The sequence below is a fragment of the Pollachius pollachius genome (assembly GCF_949987615.1).
Source record: "Pollachius pollachius genome assembly, chromosome: 1".
Lineage (NCBI taxonomy): Eukaryota > Metazoa > Chordata > Actinopteri > Gadiformes > Gadidae > Pollachius > Pollachius pollachius.
In genome coordinates this window covers 7,737,361-7,754,625 of record NC_136934.1, presented here as the reverse complement: position 1 = coordinate 7,754,625, position 17,265 = coordinate 7,737,361, and the positions used below count along the sequence as shown (strand labels likewise).

The window sequence follows — 17,265 nt, the reverse complement described above, 5'->3', positions numbered from 1 at the left end:
TCTTTGGCACTGCCCCGCATCTGCCCGTGACGTCACACTTCCATAAACTAAATATGGCGACCTCCATGGAGCTGAGATGCTGGGGAGGTGACTGGGGATTGCCTTCTGTTCACGCCGAATCGCTTGTTGTTTTGGTAACTATGATTTTATATTTACCATCTACAACATAATCCCCTTCCCCTGAGCTATTTGTTTACATCCATCCGACAAAGCGTTCGCTTCGACTGCCTTGAGTTAGCTTTAATGCTAGCGCTAGTGATGATGTTCGGCGCTAAAATAAATGGATTCGTTCTGCAGCTGGTTGTCTGGATGTCAGCAGCGATGACAATGAGATGAGTAGCGTCTGCTCCTAGTCCGTGCCTCGCTGATTGTAAAGAGAACACCCGTGGATGACATTAAATTCCCCTTGAAGGTCAGGCCAAGTCCCTGATTTTTTTTTATTTCAGAATTAGTTATTTCCACACAGGGCGGCCAAAGATCCGGCCAATGGGTATATACCCGGCTTGCTGTTTATGTGCAAGTGTGCTAGACGGCTTTAGAAGGCTTTTATTTATTTAAACTAGCAAACACTTTCCTTTGCTCCGACAACTCGGCTTATACCTACACATGTAATGTAACATCTGCGCATCAGTTTGATATGGGCTTCATGTTACTCTAACTCACCTCTAATGGAACCGCCCCCTTGTGCAAAGGCTGTATGAAAGATATCCTTCATGATAATGAAACTTGCGTTGCACTTTTGACCAGCATAGAAAATAACAATCATGTCAAACGATATTTAAAGAATCCGTATAGTTTATGACCTTAATGCTGTTAACCCTGTGACCCTAACCTTATCCCTAATATGTAACCCTGACCCTAATCTGCTGTTAAACAAACGTTTGTACATAACACATCTCTAAATCTCTTTAAAAAAGATCTCCTCTAGAATAACAATTACAAAGTGTTTTTCTTTTGCTTCTTGTACTAGGCATACTGCAAGTTCTCGGGGGCAAATGTCACAGTTTCTCCAATCGATTGGACATGGAGAACTTTAACAGGTAGGCAGGCTACCTGTTAGACAATTAAACAATGAATCTATATTCTAAATGACAATACAGTATCCAATATTATAGCTAATGGAACAGTAATTATATTGAACAGAAACTGAAGCATTATTACACAAACTGTAAGATATTTTTCTCAAGTTCTGTTTATCCTGGAAAATGGGAAAAAGTCTGACATTCCATGCATGGGATATGGTCTCCATCTATTCTGCAGTGACAACCCCAGAGCTGGTGTGTGGAGACTCCACAGTGACAGAGCCGGCTGACATTCTCAACTTCCTGAGAAAACAGGTTCGCCTCTGTGCCAAGTCTGCTCTCTTTCCCCGGGCACCAATCATCAAGTTACCAGACTCATTTCAAAGGGCCGTGAGATCAACAGTTAACATTATTGTGTTTATTTTTTTAACTTAGAGGTTTAACGCTGACTATGAGCTGACGGCTAGACAAGGTGCCGACACCATGGCCTACGTCGCACTGGTGGAGGAGAAGTTGCGGCCGGCTTTAGTAAGAATAACCTCTCTCTCTCTCACTCTTCTCTCATCTTCTCTCCCTCCTCTCTTCTCTCTCCTCTCTTCTTGACATATTGTGTGCTCCCCGTGCGGAGGAATATTGTGTCAGTAACCAGTGTTTGCGTTCTGTTTGTTCGTTAGTTGCATACATTTTGGGTGGATGCGGAAAACTATGCTAATCTGACGCGGCCGTGGTTCGCTTCCCGCTCGCCATTCCCTCTTAACTTTCTGGTCCCCAGTCGCCATGCCAACAATGCCCTGTGCCGCATCCTGCTGAGCAAAGTGGAGTCGCCGCTTTACTCCATCACAGAGGTGGAGGGAAAGGTAAACAGGGCAGACGTTCTTCACACTGTGTTCCCGTTCCTGCCTGCCCCCTGCCTCTCTGTGTGTTTTTCTAACCAATGTTTCCTGGTCCTCCACCAGCTCTACAGCGACGCTAAGGAGTGTCTGAACCTCCTCTCCCACCGTCTGGGAGGAGACCACTACTTCTTTGGAAACTCGTACGTGTTGTGGATCAATATTTATATCTTAGTGCTAGTAGGCAACACCAAAGTTCTGGTTAAAGAGTCGGTTTCCTACTTAGGGTGTTTATGAGATAATAAACTGTGGAGAGAGTATGGCCCTAAAGTTTCCTATTTTGAAGTATCGCCATGTACTGGCCCATATTTCCCTTCTGTGTGCATGTTTTATGAAATAAATCTTCATTGTGGTTGTTATCGACCCTGCAGGCCGTCAAGCCTGGACGCCTTCGTGTTTGGCTTCATTGCTCCGCTCCACAAGGCGGCTCTGCCCAGCTGTCCCCTGCGGAGCCACCTGCGCCAGCTGGCCAACCTCACCGGCTTCATCGACAACATCCTCGCCGTTTACTTCAGCGGCCGCCAGCCCGGTGAGCCTCCCACACACGGCTCCACCTCCCTTGGGAAGCCTTGCGTCTGTACTGCACACACAAAGACACAGTAGCGCCGGGGAGAGGGGATGGCGCTTGGTGAGCACACATGGCTGAACCGATCTGACACTTTCCATCCTTTCCCTCTGATGAAATGTTCTTTTGTGTCCCTTCCGACCACACCACTTGTTTTTCATGTTTTTTTTCTTACGCTTCTACTGCCTAATTGACCTAACTCCACTCCCTGTCCAACTAACTCCCCATCTCTTGTCCTCCTCTACGGCGGTCTCCGCCCTCCTCTCTCTCCCAGGGTCTCCTGTGCCCGTGCAGGAAACGGTGGACGCCAACCTCCAAAAACTAACACAGCTCGTAAACAAAGAGTCCAACTTGATAGAGAAGGTGCATCCGCTTTTTCTATTTTTAACATTTGTGCTCTCTTCACTGCGTTGGTTTCGGCTCTGCCTCCTCGGCGCCTCGTGCTGCATGCCCCAGAAGTCTTCCACGTCTACGGATGTCGTGTCGTGTTGTATTCCGTGTTGTTTTGGGACCGCGTTCCGTCCCTTGACGTTCACTGTTCCCAATTGTGCTGTGCAGATGGATGACAACCTCCGCAGCACCCCCCAGCACAAACCACGCAGACCAGAGCCCAAGACCTGCCTGGCCAATGAGGGGAGCTCTACGCCCGCCTGACCTTTGACCCTAGAATCAATCCATGAATGTTCAACTGAAGAAAACCCTGCACATGACAAGATCCTGTGATGTAAAATATATATTTATTTTTAATCTGATACAAAAAGTTCCCAAGAATTGTATCTTATGTATAAATATTAGATCAGAATGGCCATTGGGCTGGAGTTCTGGTTGGATTATGTATGTGCGCATACCTGTTGGATTGAGGCTTATACAGACATATTACGGGAATGCTTTCTGATGTTTATGCAGTAGGGATGATGATCTATTTCAGGGATGTTGAATAGGCAAAATGCATGTGATTGATGTGGTATGGGAAGGAACGAATGCTGTGGTATTAAATGAGAACACTGTAGAAGGTTCAAAGGAAAACCACAGCAAATAGAAAGTCCAGTGAGGGAAATGGTGGCATGGGTATTGGCCTGAACGTAGTCTCTGAAGAGGGCCAGTTATACTCATTTCCATTTTTGTTTCTTTTCTTCTGTGCAATTAAAATATTCTCAATTTATCCAACCAAGACCCAGATGTCTCCCGAGACAAAAGGTTATTGTTGACCATATAAAAGGTGTTCATTATCAATGTAATCATTACCTTTATCACTGTCCTACATTATCAAACCTTAAAAGATATGCCCCACAACTGTTTATCTGTGTGCAGATGTTTAAAAGCCTGGTTATTTTGGAGCTATGGAACAAAAGCTCTGTAAATAAAGTTAAATTAGTCTTTTACGGTTTTCATGTACAGTAGGTAGAAAAGCATACATTTGGGATGAATCAGTGACTTGATTGATTCCTCTTAATGCTTGATACAGTTGTAAATACTTCAAATAAGACAAATTATTTGTAAATGACTGAAATCTGTAATTATTTTCTTAAACAGGGCTGATGTGCAAATAGCGGGGCTGTTATCCTTTGACTTTTCTCATGTTTTCTTGTATGCACTGTGGTAAGTCAAGGGCCTTGACAACTGTGCTTAGCATCTGGCAACTATATTTAGTTATTTCAATTGTACTTTGAGTCAGACGTTTATTTCCCTAAAGGAACACTGAAGTGCTTCAGCAGGGACATACTGTCGACTTATTGCCTACTTCAATGTATTTGGTTCTTCACATCTTAGTGTCTCTCGCTGTGCCTGTTGAATAGTCTCCTTGAATGCATTTCCTTTGAGGACGCCTCTCAACTTCCTTTGTTGCAATTCACTTTACAATCTCTCCCATGCCTTGTAAATAGAACCGTGAGATGGATCGATTCAATATTCAGAAGTCTCATGTTTGACCTGCGTATGCTGTGATGGCTTTGGTGTGTTTTCATTTCAGGTCCTGCGGGAAAAAAATAATAATAAGCATTTGGTCAAGACTGACTGAGTTCTCTTCATAGAGCTCTTAAATAATTGTGTGTGTGTGTGTGTGTGCACATTCCCTTTAACAGCAATCTGACCTGGGAGGCAGAGTGGGGTTGGGTTATGTAAAGGAACATTGTGGTTCATAAAGACAGTATAGGTAATAAGGGACTTATGACTTGGTATTATGCAAAAAGATCCTGTGAGGTTGCCATTCATTGTGTCTGTCATGACTGTCTGCTATTTATGTTATACTGCTTGTTACTATTTACTTTAATACCATTGCGATATGAATATAATAAAACCATGCCAATGTCAGAACTCTGCTTTTCAATTAAATTATGCAATCGTATAAAATGATAGTTTTGCAGTTCATAAACAAATTACAAGATATTTTCCACCTATCCACCTGGTCTATTGAAAGAAAACAAAAAACATACCCAAATGATCTTGGACGTAAGAACTTTTTTAACATCCAACTGAATGACTTCAGGGAAGCCTTGCCTGGGGTCCCAGTCACTATTAGAAACTGGTGCAAATGTCCAGAAATGTGTGTGTGCAGCCAGGAAGTCTGTATGTGGTCAGACTGTATGAATTGCCAGCAGTTGTTTCCTAATCATCTGCAGGTTTTTAATTTATTTCCAACTAATTTAACTCTATTTTTGCAATCTGGGATCGATTTAATATTTTATTCATAATTTTAATGAACAAAAAGCTGTGTGGCCTAGTGGTAAGCATATCAATTATGAACTGATGTAGGCCCTAATATGTGCATTTGCTTTGGTACATAGAAGGGATCTTGAACCCAATTTCTTTATTCAAGTTTATTCACTTTGGTTGAGCAAATACAAAAATAATACCTTTCTTACAAGTCAAGCATGACAGTGGATTTAGTAAGGGTTTTCATTTACATTACAACAGAGTTTGAAGAGGTTATTTACACAGAGAGCAGAGACCTATTCACAATATGAAATACGGATCATTTGCTACAGCATAACAATAAATTACTCACAAATCGCACAAAAGTGAGCATTTGGTATTTGACATCTACCACTAAACATTGAGATTTCACTCATTATTGATCGTTCTATGAGGAAGAAGCATAGTTTAGACAGAAGTCGTCTGTAAAAAATGATTTCATTAGGAGAATTAAAACAGAATCTCACCTGCATCCATTATAGTAACAAAAAAGTATGGCAGGAGGAATAAAAGTAGACTGTATAGACTGTATATATTCTACTTCAATTCTACCAAACCACAGGCAGGGTCATTCTCTATGAAGAATTTGAAAGCAAACAGAACTCAGTACGGTCTTATTTTAAACAGTTATGAATCAGTGATGTAAATGTAGGCTACTTGCTTTCTTTGTTTGATATTTACACACAGGGTAGGTCAACAGAATAACCTTGAATATAGAACAGAATATCCTTAAAATAAACAATTTAGTAATAAAATAAGCAATTTAATTTAGCATTCTTTAATCCATTTAGTAAAGGGAGAGGGGGTTGTGATTCAGGTTTACTGCTTGTACTGTATACTGTAAACTGTATGCGCCATCGTACCTGCTGACTTTATCCCGGTCTGAACAATGGGCGGTACCATGAAGAATGACAGCTCAGCATGGCAGCTAGCTGTGGTTGGCAAACTCTGGCACCTCCAGGGCCATGCTGATGGCCAGACTGCCGGGCTGCTCCAGGCCCAGAGCAGGGTGACAAGGCTGGGTGAAGCGGTGGCTGAGGCTCCCTAACAGCTGACCGCTTTGGGCGTTGTAAAAGGAGAGCCGGCCTTGCTGATGGTCCATTAGGGTACCCACCCGCTCTGGCATCTCAATCACCACCACGTCAGAGTGAACCCCGTTATGGAGCAACCGATACTCACGGCTGAAGAGACACGCAGAAGGCCGGATGAACACATGCTGATGCTAAAATATTCATATTTTATAATGAAATAGGTCCGTGAAATGGCGTACCTGGATGCTGTGGGGGTGCACTGCAAACACCATGACTTGCTGTTCTGCCCCAGTGGGCTGCTGCGATTGGCTGTTTCGTACGCTACTCCCAGCCTGTACGCAGCACAGCCAGTGACCACCGTCTCCCAGTAGTATCGTCCCCGTGCTGGCAATAACTCACCCAGAATTGTGGGGAGCCTGTCACACACACACACACACACACACGTACGCACGCGCACACACAGGTTTAAAAATAAAAAGTGTAATCATAGTGCAGTGATACTGAGAGTGTATTTAGTTCGCTGTAGGTCTGTTTTATCAATATTGTTTAACTCACTGCGTCTCTGAGGGCTATGTGTTATCATGATTAGAGCATGTTTAACTCACTGGATCTGAGGGCTTTGTAATACCATGATAAAATTATGTTTAACTCTCTATGGGTCTGAGGGCTGTGTAATACCATGATAAGAGCATGTCTAACTCTCTGTGGGTCTGAGGGCTGTGTAATACCATGATAAGAGCATGTCTAACTCTCTGTGGGTCTGAGGGCTGTGTAATACCATGATAAGAGCATGTCTAACTCTCTGTGGGTCTGAGGGCTGGGTAATACCATGATCAGAGTGTGTTGAACTCACTGTGTGTGGTCGTGCCTGCTCGGGTCATAGCGGACTGTGGTCAGGTCCTCTGACACCTCCAGGCAAGGGTGAGCTGAAGCCTTCAATAAACGGAGTCTCGTCCCTGAGATATGAAACACAACACCGCTTTAGAAACAAGATATTAAGACGTGCGAGGAAGCTCAGGTTGTGGGCCACAAACGACATGGGATAAACGACTTAAGAGTTTGGAATATGAAACCCAGGGTGGAGATAGGCCTGGTTAGGGTGCCAGTCAGTGTGCTGCTTTACCCTTGGTGGATATCAGGGCAGCCTCGCTCTGTTCACTGCCTCCGGCTTCGTTTACTGCTTTGATGTAGAACAGGTAGTTCTCATTGGGCTGCAGTAGAACCTTCTGCTCAGTGCCTCCGATACCCGAGATAGACCTACATGCACAGCCCAGACCAACGCACAACGCAGCCATACGCACATACACACACGTGCATGCACACAAAGAACACAGCGATTATTCAGAAAGGGCCACGTACATTTTAGTCGGATGAAACATCCCGCTAAATGTGCACTCAAATAAAAAGTAAAAATTGAACAATAACTTTCGTCGTATCTTTTCACCTAGTACTCCAGGGAGAATGAGACCGTTTTTTTTCTATCACATAATGAAACAGTTTCACATACTACAATGGTGATCTTGGGCCCTGCTCACCTGAGACCCTCCCCTTCCAGCTCATACTGGCGGCAGTACTCCAGAGTGTAACTACAGCCAGCGGACAGGGGATCCGAGGCCCAGCGTAGCGTGGCCGAGCCCCACAGCACGCTGCAGTCCGCTGGGTCAATCACCGGCAAAGAGGGGGCTGCCCAGTCACCCAGGTTGGGGGAGAGAATGGCAATCAACACGGTGTGATGATAACCACGTGCTGCCGCTACAGGGATTCATTCAGCCTCAAAGTCAAACAGAGTCGGTTGTGTTCGGGATCCTGACTGTATTCAACATTCTTGCCAGTCCACAGTGGAAAGATTCAGGAGCGCAACTTGGAGACTTCTGAACAACATTCATGTTAATCATCAGCATATGGTAGGGAAAGTTGGAAAAAACTTAAGCCAACACAGTTTTGAAGACAGAAGAAGATGATAACGCTAAAGACGAAGAGAGTGCCATCAAGTACGACCACCAAAGTTATTAATTTAATTAAAGGAAAATCATGGAAACCGATGTACTACATACTATTCAGTACGAAAAAAAAGTCCTGTTTATTTCCATAACTTCAAGACCTGTACCAAAACCCTCTGTTATAAATTAGGAATGTCCAGGTTAGAAGATAGGATGAACCTTGCACATGGGGATGATGGGAACTGACCCGTGCTGAAGGCTAGCCGCTCACTGGGCAGGGAACAGCCTGAATAGTTGACCGCCATCACCCAAACCCGGTAGGTCTTGTTGGGCTTCAGCTCCTCCAGGACACAGTAGCTCTCCTTGACGGTCACACGGTACTCCTCGGACACCGCTGGGGCAGAGACCAGAGTGGAGGTTTGTAGGCTACCAACACTACCATGCGTTCTTAACATCTCCTGCAGCAGTATGTGGCAATTGTTACGCGATACCTCCTTGAGGGTCCTCCACGCAGTAGACCTGGAAGCAGTCTATAATGTCCTCGGGGTTCACATTCCAGTACACCGTGACACTGGTGCTGGTGGCCGAGCCTGGCTCCTGGGGTTGTAATGTGGGGATCAGGGGCACTAGGGTTTGGACCAAGAAAGACATGGTTGTTTGCATCATATATAACTTTTTTTTCTTAGTCAAAGCTAAATAAACCCCCATCTATGGACTATAACAGCCCCCCCACACCCTCCACTGTCCCTGGGATCATCCCTGGGACTATAACATATTGCTACCTCTGATGCAATATCGCTTCGTCACTTTATTGTTTTATCATTATACTTTTTATACACTTAGTAATTTTAACCTTTTTAAGTCATACCAGCACTTTATAATCTATGAATATTTGAATATAAGATATATTTATGTGTCCACCGTGAGCCAAGGTAACGAAATTTTGTTTAATATGTGCACTGATGGTGTGTTTATTAAATAACAATAAAGCAAGTCTAAGTCTAAGTCAAGCCTAAGCTGTGTCTGGAGCCTGTGGCACCTACCCGGGATCCCCTTGCGTTGTTCGTGTTGTGCGCTGGAGTTGTTTCCCTTGGTGTAGTTCTCAAACACCAGCAGGCCTTTGGGGCCCAGCTCCAGGGACATGGCGCTTTTCAAAGCTGCCTTCAACCTGATCAGACGAGCACAGCGTTGGTATGCTAGAACACTCTTGACGTTGGCATGCAACTTCTCATGCTCCACCACAAGGAAAACGCGTTACCTTTTCTCAATGTCTTCGGGTGACTAATGGAAGAGCACATTGAAGAAAGATGGATCAGGAATGAGTCATCAATGACAGACCTCAAGTCAATGGCAGATGACGAGGGTATGACCAATATCTCTATATATACATAAATAGGCTTTGAGACATCCAGGCATTCACTGGACCAACTCACCCGGGCCTCGGTCTCAGCCTCCCGGGCAGTGGTCTCCAGGATGCCCTTGGCCGAGTCAATGTTCTCCTGGGAGGAGACGATCTGGTCGTAGAGCTGCTCCAGCTTGGCCTTCTTCTCCTCCTCCATGTTAAGAGACATGCTGTTGTACTGCTCCATCAACAGCGCCATCATCTCCTCGTTCTGGCCCTGCATGGTGTCCTCGATCTCAGCACACTGGTCCTGGAGAAGGGGAGAAGGGCTGAATAGGGGCATTGGGGTCGTATCCTGCAGTCTGACATATCTAGATTGTTTAATAAATCCCACAATGTTAATCTAATCTACAGTGAATCAATCAGGGATTAGGTTATGGAAACCATACCGTAGCAAGTATATTACACCCATAGTATCAAACACAGTTGCCCTTATTGTATTTATTGTTATCAGGTAAAGGCGTCAAGGGGAGTCATTTGCACTGCGGTACCTCCACAGAGTTGTAAGCTAGCTCCAGCTCGGAAACCATGTCCTCAATGTTCTCTGACCTCGCCTGCAGCTCAGAGATCCAATCGCTCAGCTTCTCCTGTTACAGAAGAAGAGGAAATTACAGGCGCACAATCACAGTTCTACACATCGTGACCTTTGGTCAAAATGCACATGCAACGGTTGACTCCACGTGTGATCGTTGTTCAGAAACGTTGTTGATGCCAGGGTACTCTGGACATTCCCTGCAAGAGTCAGAGTCATATTCCAGAAATCTGAACATTGGCAACCCCCCTCATCCAGCTCCCCCTTTCTGGCCTACTTAATACCGGCTCGGAGACATTGATCTAGGTAGGTCATGTTGTGGCCACTCTATCTCTCTCTGCTCCTGAAGTCGAACCCTGCTAATCTTCAGCAGCAAGGTGTTTACGCGTTTATTTTTTTATCTATGTTAGCCTTTCATTGTTTGTGTGTGTGTGCGCCTGTTACTACTATACTATGTTGAACGGCCTGCATATAGAAACACGTGGAATACAATTTGTGTCAATTTGAGAAAATTGACATTTGTCTGCAAAGATGTTGGCCATTCCTTCTAGATGTTCAAAGAAACACCTCCATTAGAAGACTCCATAACAGATTGCTGAGGTCAATATGTAATGTTTGTACCATATGTGGTTTTGATCTCATCATTCTGGATAAGGCACTTTTAACTTATACTACAGAATGTCAGAGAATGTAGTCAACCACAGGTTCAGATTTAAAGAAATGACGCATTTTGTTTTATGTCTCTCATAGAACTAAAACTATTGGTTCTGAAAATGCACCACGCCTGTTGGGGAAAAACTATGCAAATGTCTGAATGACTCTATAATGACCCAAATGGCTGGGTGACCCTATACTGACCCAAAAGGACAGCTAGGGGAAACAGTATCATCACATGTCAGGCCCTTCCCTGATAATATCACTATGGATCTTTCCACAGATCAAAGCAGAGCATGACATCACAGCAGCTCAATGTGCAAAGCTATGAGCCAATGACAGACTGACAAATTGCAATCTCCTGGCGTCTCTGGGTAGGTCTTAGTAAGTGATTAAATTTAGTTCCATTCAAATGAGTGATGTGCAAAAGTTGTGCTGGTTAATGCGCCGTCACAGAAATAATCTAGAATGTTAATGATCAATTTATATGAGGAGGAGCGACAACGAGAAGTCATGTTATTGTTCATTATCACTATCAATAACAAATATTAAAAGATGAGCTGAGTGCTTTTTTGCAATGCACATGATAGTCTGTAAACCGTTTGCCATATTATTATGATAGATTTCCTATCTTCATAAATACGATTTAAAATATAAATTGTCTTTCTTCAACTTCCTCTTTTGCTTTTAGTGGGAAAATATTTTGAACACATATTTGGCAGCGTTCGCTTGATGTCACTGAATGAAGGCAGACTGGTGGTACCTTGATGTCTTCGTAGGCTCCGTCCACAGAGGTGCGCTCGTGGTCCTGGTGCTCTTCAGAGGCACAGGCCTCCTCGGACAGCAGACAGCCACAGGCCAGGCAGAACCAGTTCATCCCCTGCAGCTCCGCAGCGGCCCTGGCCTGGCTCTCCTCCTCAGCATCAATGATATCATACTCAGCCTCGATGGACTCCTCTCTCGGTAGAAGCCCAGGCACCCTCTCCTCCGTCCCAATCTCCATATCCTGCTTCTCCGTCTCAATCGTCTCCTTCTCAGATTGGAGCTCTGGCTGCTCTGGGTCTGGTTTCTCCTCGGGCGCTGGCATCTCTCTTGCTTCCTGTTTGGTTATTATCTCATACTCGAGTTCCTCAGCGGTCTGATCTGTCTCCTCGACAGCCTCTCTGTGCAACTCAGCCTGAGGGAGGTCACCTACTGTGGGCTGCTGCACCTGTTGGTCTGCACCATCTTTACTCGTCTCTGGGACAGCAGAGGCTTCGTCGGTCTCTGGCTCGACATCGTCTGCGTGCATCTCCGTCACAGGACTGACCTCCGACACAGGGCTCACCTCCGTCGCAGAGCTGACCTCCGCCGCAGAGCTCATCTCCGCCGCAGAGCTGACCTCCGCCACAGGGCTCACCTCCGCCACAGAGCTCACCTCCGCCGCAGAGCTCACCTCCACCACAGAGCTCTCCTCCGCCATAGAGCTCACCTCCTCCTCCCTTTGTATTCCAGACAGGTCCTCTAGGGGGGTAAAGCTCCGGAGGCGAGAGAGCGCTCCACCCTCTTCCTCCAAATCCCCATCTGCTTCTTTCTCTTCTTCTGCATCGGCCTCCTCTTCATCAACTTGGAGGGAAGGGGAATCCTCACACAATTCAACAGGTAGTGCTTTCTCTGAGACGGGATCAGGTTGTGTGACTGTAGGTTCAGGTTGGGACGGAGGAGATGCTGGGCGGACTGGTGGGACAGCAGAGGCTCCGTCGGTCTCTGGCTTGACATCGTCCGCATGCATCTTCATTGCAGAGCTCACCTCCGTCACATGGCTGACCTCCGTCACTGGGCTGACCTCCGCAACAGAGCTCACATCCGTCACAGAGCTCACCTCCGGCACGGAGTTCAACTCCGCTGCAGAGCTAGACTCCACCACAGAGCTCACCTCCGTAACAGGGCTGATCTCTGCCACAGGGCTCACCTCCACCATAGAGCTCACCTCTGCAGCAGATCTCAGTTCCGCGGCCGAGCTCGACTCCACCGCAGGGCTCAACTCCATCACAGGGCTCACCTCTGTCAAAGAGTTCACCTCCACTGCAGAGCTCACCTCCGCCGCAGAGCTCACCTCCGCCACAGGCCTCACCTCTGACACAGAGCTCACCTTCGCCACAGTGCTCACCTCTGCTGCAGAGCTCACCTTCGCCACAGTGCTCACCTCTGCTGCAGAGCTCACCTCCGCCACAGAGCTCATCTCTGCCGCAGAGCTAACCAATTCCATTTTTATTCCAGACAGGTCCTCTAGGGGGGTAAAGCTCCGGAGGCGAGAGAGCACTCCAACCCCTTGCTCCAAATCCCCACCTGCTTCTTTCTCTTCCTCTGCATCTTTAGAAGGATCAGGATGAATTTCCGGTTCAGGTTGTGTTGGAGGAGATTCTGGGCGGACTGGTGGAGTAAGCAGGTCATCACCTGTTCTCACCGCCTCAGGCAGCCCTTCAGGATCACTCTTGCCGACCCTCTCTGGCGACCGACCTATGTCTATGTCCATTTCTACAGCTTTCCCCTTCGGGACAAGGAGGACAAATTCATCACCGACATTAACTGTGTGATGGGTGGGGACTGAAGATATTTTAGATGCATCAGGTTGCAGCTCTTTTTTGTCTAATTCTTCAAAGGTGACCGACTCCTCTTTCGACTCAGGTTGACTCTGATCGGTTGCAGAAATGTCAGTTCGATTTATGTCTAATCCGGGCTTGGCTTCTGCCTCAACCTTGGGTTGCCCTACCTGTGTTTTAATGTCTGGCTCGTGATTGACAGCCATGACTTCAGGACTGTATATACTGTCCGTTTTTGAGTTCAGGACAATCTCTGTTTTATCCAGTGTTTCTTCTACTACCCCTAGTGTTGCTTGTACTGCAGCCTTGCTATCGATAATAATTGGAGCAGGTTCATCCCTTTCAATCAAAGCTGAATCCATTTCCCCACTTAATGGCTCATTACTCGATTTCTCAGCTTCAAGTGGTTCCTGGGTTAAGGTCTCATCTACTTCTACTCTGCCTGTCACATCAACTTTGGCTTCTGTTATCCCATCGACTTTGTCTTCTTTCTGAACTGCAGCTTCTTCAGCCACACTCTCCTTAATTTTAGCTTCATCTGAAACCTCTTCAATTCTGGCAGGGACTTGAGTTTTGTCTACAATGTCACTTTTGGCCTCAGGTTTAATGACCACGTCGGGCACGATCATCGTAGATGTCTCTTTTTTAGCCTCGACAACCGCTTCAGCTTCATTGCTTGCTTCCTGTAGCTGAGATTCCACTTGTGGTTCAGGGCCAGGTACCTCTGCTCTCTGTTGTTTCTGACTTTCTGTTTTGTCAACGCCACTCCCAAAGGGTTCACTTTGAACTTCCGTTTCCTCCTGTATCTCTTCCGTATCTTTTATAGTTTCCTTCTCTTCCGGCATCTCTGTTAATTCTTGTGGGCATGTTTGTATTGGGCTGACCTTCTCATCACTCAACACAAAGGGCTCTGCTTCAACAACCTCAATTTGGGTAACTATGCTCTCTTCCTCTCCCTTGTCCTTTGATTCTAGATCTTTCTCAACTGCACATTCCTTCACCTCCTCCCTCCTCACTTCCTCGGTCTTCACCTGCTCCTTCACTTCCACTTCATCCTTCACCCGTGTCAGACTTCCAGTCATTTCAAAGACATTCGGTGACCACATCCTCCTCCTGCCCTTCCTCTCCTTCTCATCCTCCACTGGTTGGAGCTCCACCATAGAGGTTTCATCTCTCAGGGTGAACATCTCCAGGTATCCGTCCGCCTCCTCTGAGTCTGACAGACGTCTGATGAAGACCTTCTCCGGGACCACCTGCCCGGCCTCGGAGCACTCCTCTTCACTAGCCGCCCTCTCCCCCACGGCATCCTCGTACAGGTCAGAGTACATGTAGGACATGGCCGTGGGCTCGTCCAGCAGGATCTGGTCGATGATCTTAGGGGGGCCAGCGGAGAGGAAGATGGGGGTGAGGACGGTCTGCTCGCTGCAGAACAACACTGCGCCGTTGTCCTTCTGCGATCTCTGGCTCGCCCTTCTCACTCTCATCTTCTCTCCAGAGTTCTCCTCAGCCTCCTCCCCACCCTGCAGAGTGTGACCAGAGGCTGCTTGAGGCCCGTTCCCGTAGAACATCTGATCCAGGTGATCGCCGGCCAGCTCTGTGTCAGTGACAAAGACGAAGGACTCGTCTGACGCAGTGGGGCTGTCTGTGGAGGTGTCCCGTGCAGGAGTCTCCTCCTCTCCCTGCGGTGTCACTGCCGGGACGGTCACCCCCTGTTGCAACTCTGGAGCTTGTTCATCAGGAACCACCGCATCCACCAGGGTGAACTGCTCAAAGTAGTCCATGTCGCCAGTGCTGCGCCTCTTTATTTTTGAATCCCCAAACACAGCGCCGGTAGGATCCTGTTCAGAGAGTAATTGACAGTAAATTACAATCAGAAAGAGTTTTGATTTGTTATTGAACCATTGGTTTTCTTTTAATAATAATATGAAAAATTGTGATTATTTATTACCTCTTTGTTCTTTACAATCTCCACCTCTACATCTCCTGACAGGTCTTGACTCTGTGGTGAAACCTTTTTGGACTTAATCCCGGGTGTCTTGTCCAGATAAGACAAGTTGTCCTGGAGCTCTGTGCTCTCCTCCTCGTCCACGGTGGGCAGCTTGGAAGGCACTCTGATGTTAAGAATCTCATAGCCCTCCGAAATCAAACTGAACAATTGCTGATCTTTGTCCTTGATCTCATCCAAGTCCGTTTCCCCTTGTGCTGTCTCCGGCTTGGGGACGTTGGGAACGGAGACCTCCGCCATCTCAAGTCTCTCCACCCCCAGAGCCGAGCCTGATCTTGAACTCCCGGGTCTCCTGAGCCGGTCGCTCAGCCTGCTGCTCCTCCCTCCAGACCGGATCCTCCTGCGGACGATCTGCTCGTCATCAAAGACGATGGTGATCTGGCCCTGAGTGCCTGAGCCGTCCATGCTGTAGCCCTCGGAGATGGAGCTTGTCTCCGAGGCCCAGGGGGTGGAGCAGCGGCTGGATGCTGTCTCCCAGACTATGCCGCTGTCCTCGCTCTGGACGGTCACCATGGAGAAGGACGGATCCACCATTAGACACTGCATTTTGGGCTTCACCGACGGGTCCTGCACTGCTTCTCGGAGGCTGGTGGAGAGAGAACCAAGACCAGAGTGGATGTCAGAACGAACGAACTGGGACTATTTAAACGGTTCAGATTAAGTCAAAGGGGCTGACTCAAGGGGGTGTCAGGCAGCCCTAATTAATGTTGGCAATGTTCATGGAAATACAAGCCGAGAGCATACTAATAAATCAAATTAAAAAATACCTGTGAAACTGCATCTGAGGGTGATTTCCCAATCACAGTTTCAGCACATGGTTTCCTTCCACTACAATTTTCTCACCACTTCTCTAAGTACTTCAGCCAAGTAAGGATACAATTGTGTGGAATCTAACTACTAAGTAACACTGGCCCTCAATGTAACAACTCACTCCAACTCAATGGCAGGAGGACTCTCATTGTCATAAGGCTTGTTAATAAGGCTTATTAAACATCAGCCGGTCGGTCGGTCCAACTGACTCTGTACATCACTATGTGTGAGTAGAAACGTGAGTCATCACTTGCACAGATCAAATGAGACTCAAACGTCAGTGCTTGAGGTACAGTGCACAATAAATGACCCCAGATATTGACCGCTTATAGCAAGCATTCGGTGATTAAGGTTTTCAACCATTTGTCCAAACTGCCCTTGAAATCAGAGCAGGGACTACCCTGAAGGTTCTCCAAATGCTTTGCTGCCAAACTGGACAACTGACAGCTGATCAACACAAACAGGCCCACAGTATTCCATGAATGTTGTTTCCTCAAAACAACCTCACTGAGTCTAGAGTCAATCTTTGATCAAATGAAGGAGTAATAATTGTTGACAGCAAGTGAGCTCCACATCATTAAACCATGCAGGCGGATTAAACACCTGTTTCGAAGTTCCTCTTCTTCATCTTCTTCGTCTTGGTCGATGGCACTAGGAGACACACACTGAAACCCCTCCAGGTCTGCCATCTCCGACTCGAGGCTGTCACACCCCTCCATTCAGTTTAATCCAGTGGCTCTTCCTTTGTCCGAATTATTTATTGTAATTATTTTCGCGGCAGTAATTTAGCGTCCTCCCGATGTTTTCAGGCACTTTGCGTTTGTGCAAATGCTCTGCCTGCTTGGGTCTTTCCAAGTTTGGGGGCTTCTCGACTGACTCAGCCAGGGACAGAAATAGACTGAATAGGGGAGTGAAAGAGTGCCGGAGATATAGTGAAACTATAGTCAATGGGAAGAGCAGGAGCCATGCGACAGGGGCCTCCCCGCTCTCCCAGGCCCTTCCACCACCAACAGAATAATGCCTATACGTTGGTTTTCTGTTCACTTTGAAGAGGGCCTGCTTACACATGGACAGTATGACAGGCTTGTATCTATACTGCTGGAGCTGGGCTGACTTGAATTGTGCAATGTGACTTTAAGAT

General features: G+C 46.7%; 1 protein-coding gene across 2 annotated transcripts; it reads left to right on the top strand.

The window, feature by feature from the left end:
- Nucleotides 1-53: 53 nt before the first annotated feature.
- Nucleotides 54-4,757, top strand: mtx3 (metaxin 3; the record flags this gene model as incomplete). Of its 2 annotated transcripts, XM_079733521.1 has the most annotated exons (9): nucleotides 54-134; nucleotides 971-1,040; nucleotides 1,261-1,337; nucleotides 1,458-1,550; nucleotides 1,697-1,879; nucleotides 1,979-2,055; nucleotides 2,284-2,441; nucleotides 2,752-2,840; nucleotides 3,036-4,757. In XM_079733521.1, the coding sequence occupies 9 exons, from the start codon at nucleotides 54-56 to the stop codon at nucleotides 3,129-3,131; spliced, it is 924 nt and encodes a 307-aa protein (XP_079589647.1). In that variant the 3' UTR covers nucleotides 3,132-4,757. The 2 variants fall into 2 exon arrangements, with proteins under 2 accessions (XP_079589647.1, XP_079589648.1); XM_079733522.1 differs by lacking the exon at nucleotides 2,752-2,840.
- Nucleotides 4,758-17,265: the final 12,508 nt, after the last annotated feature.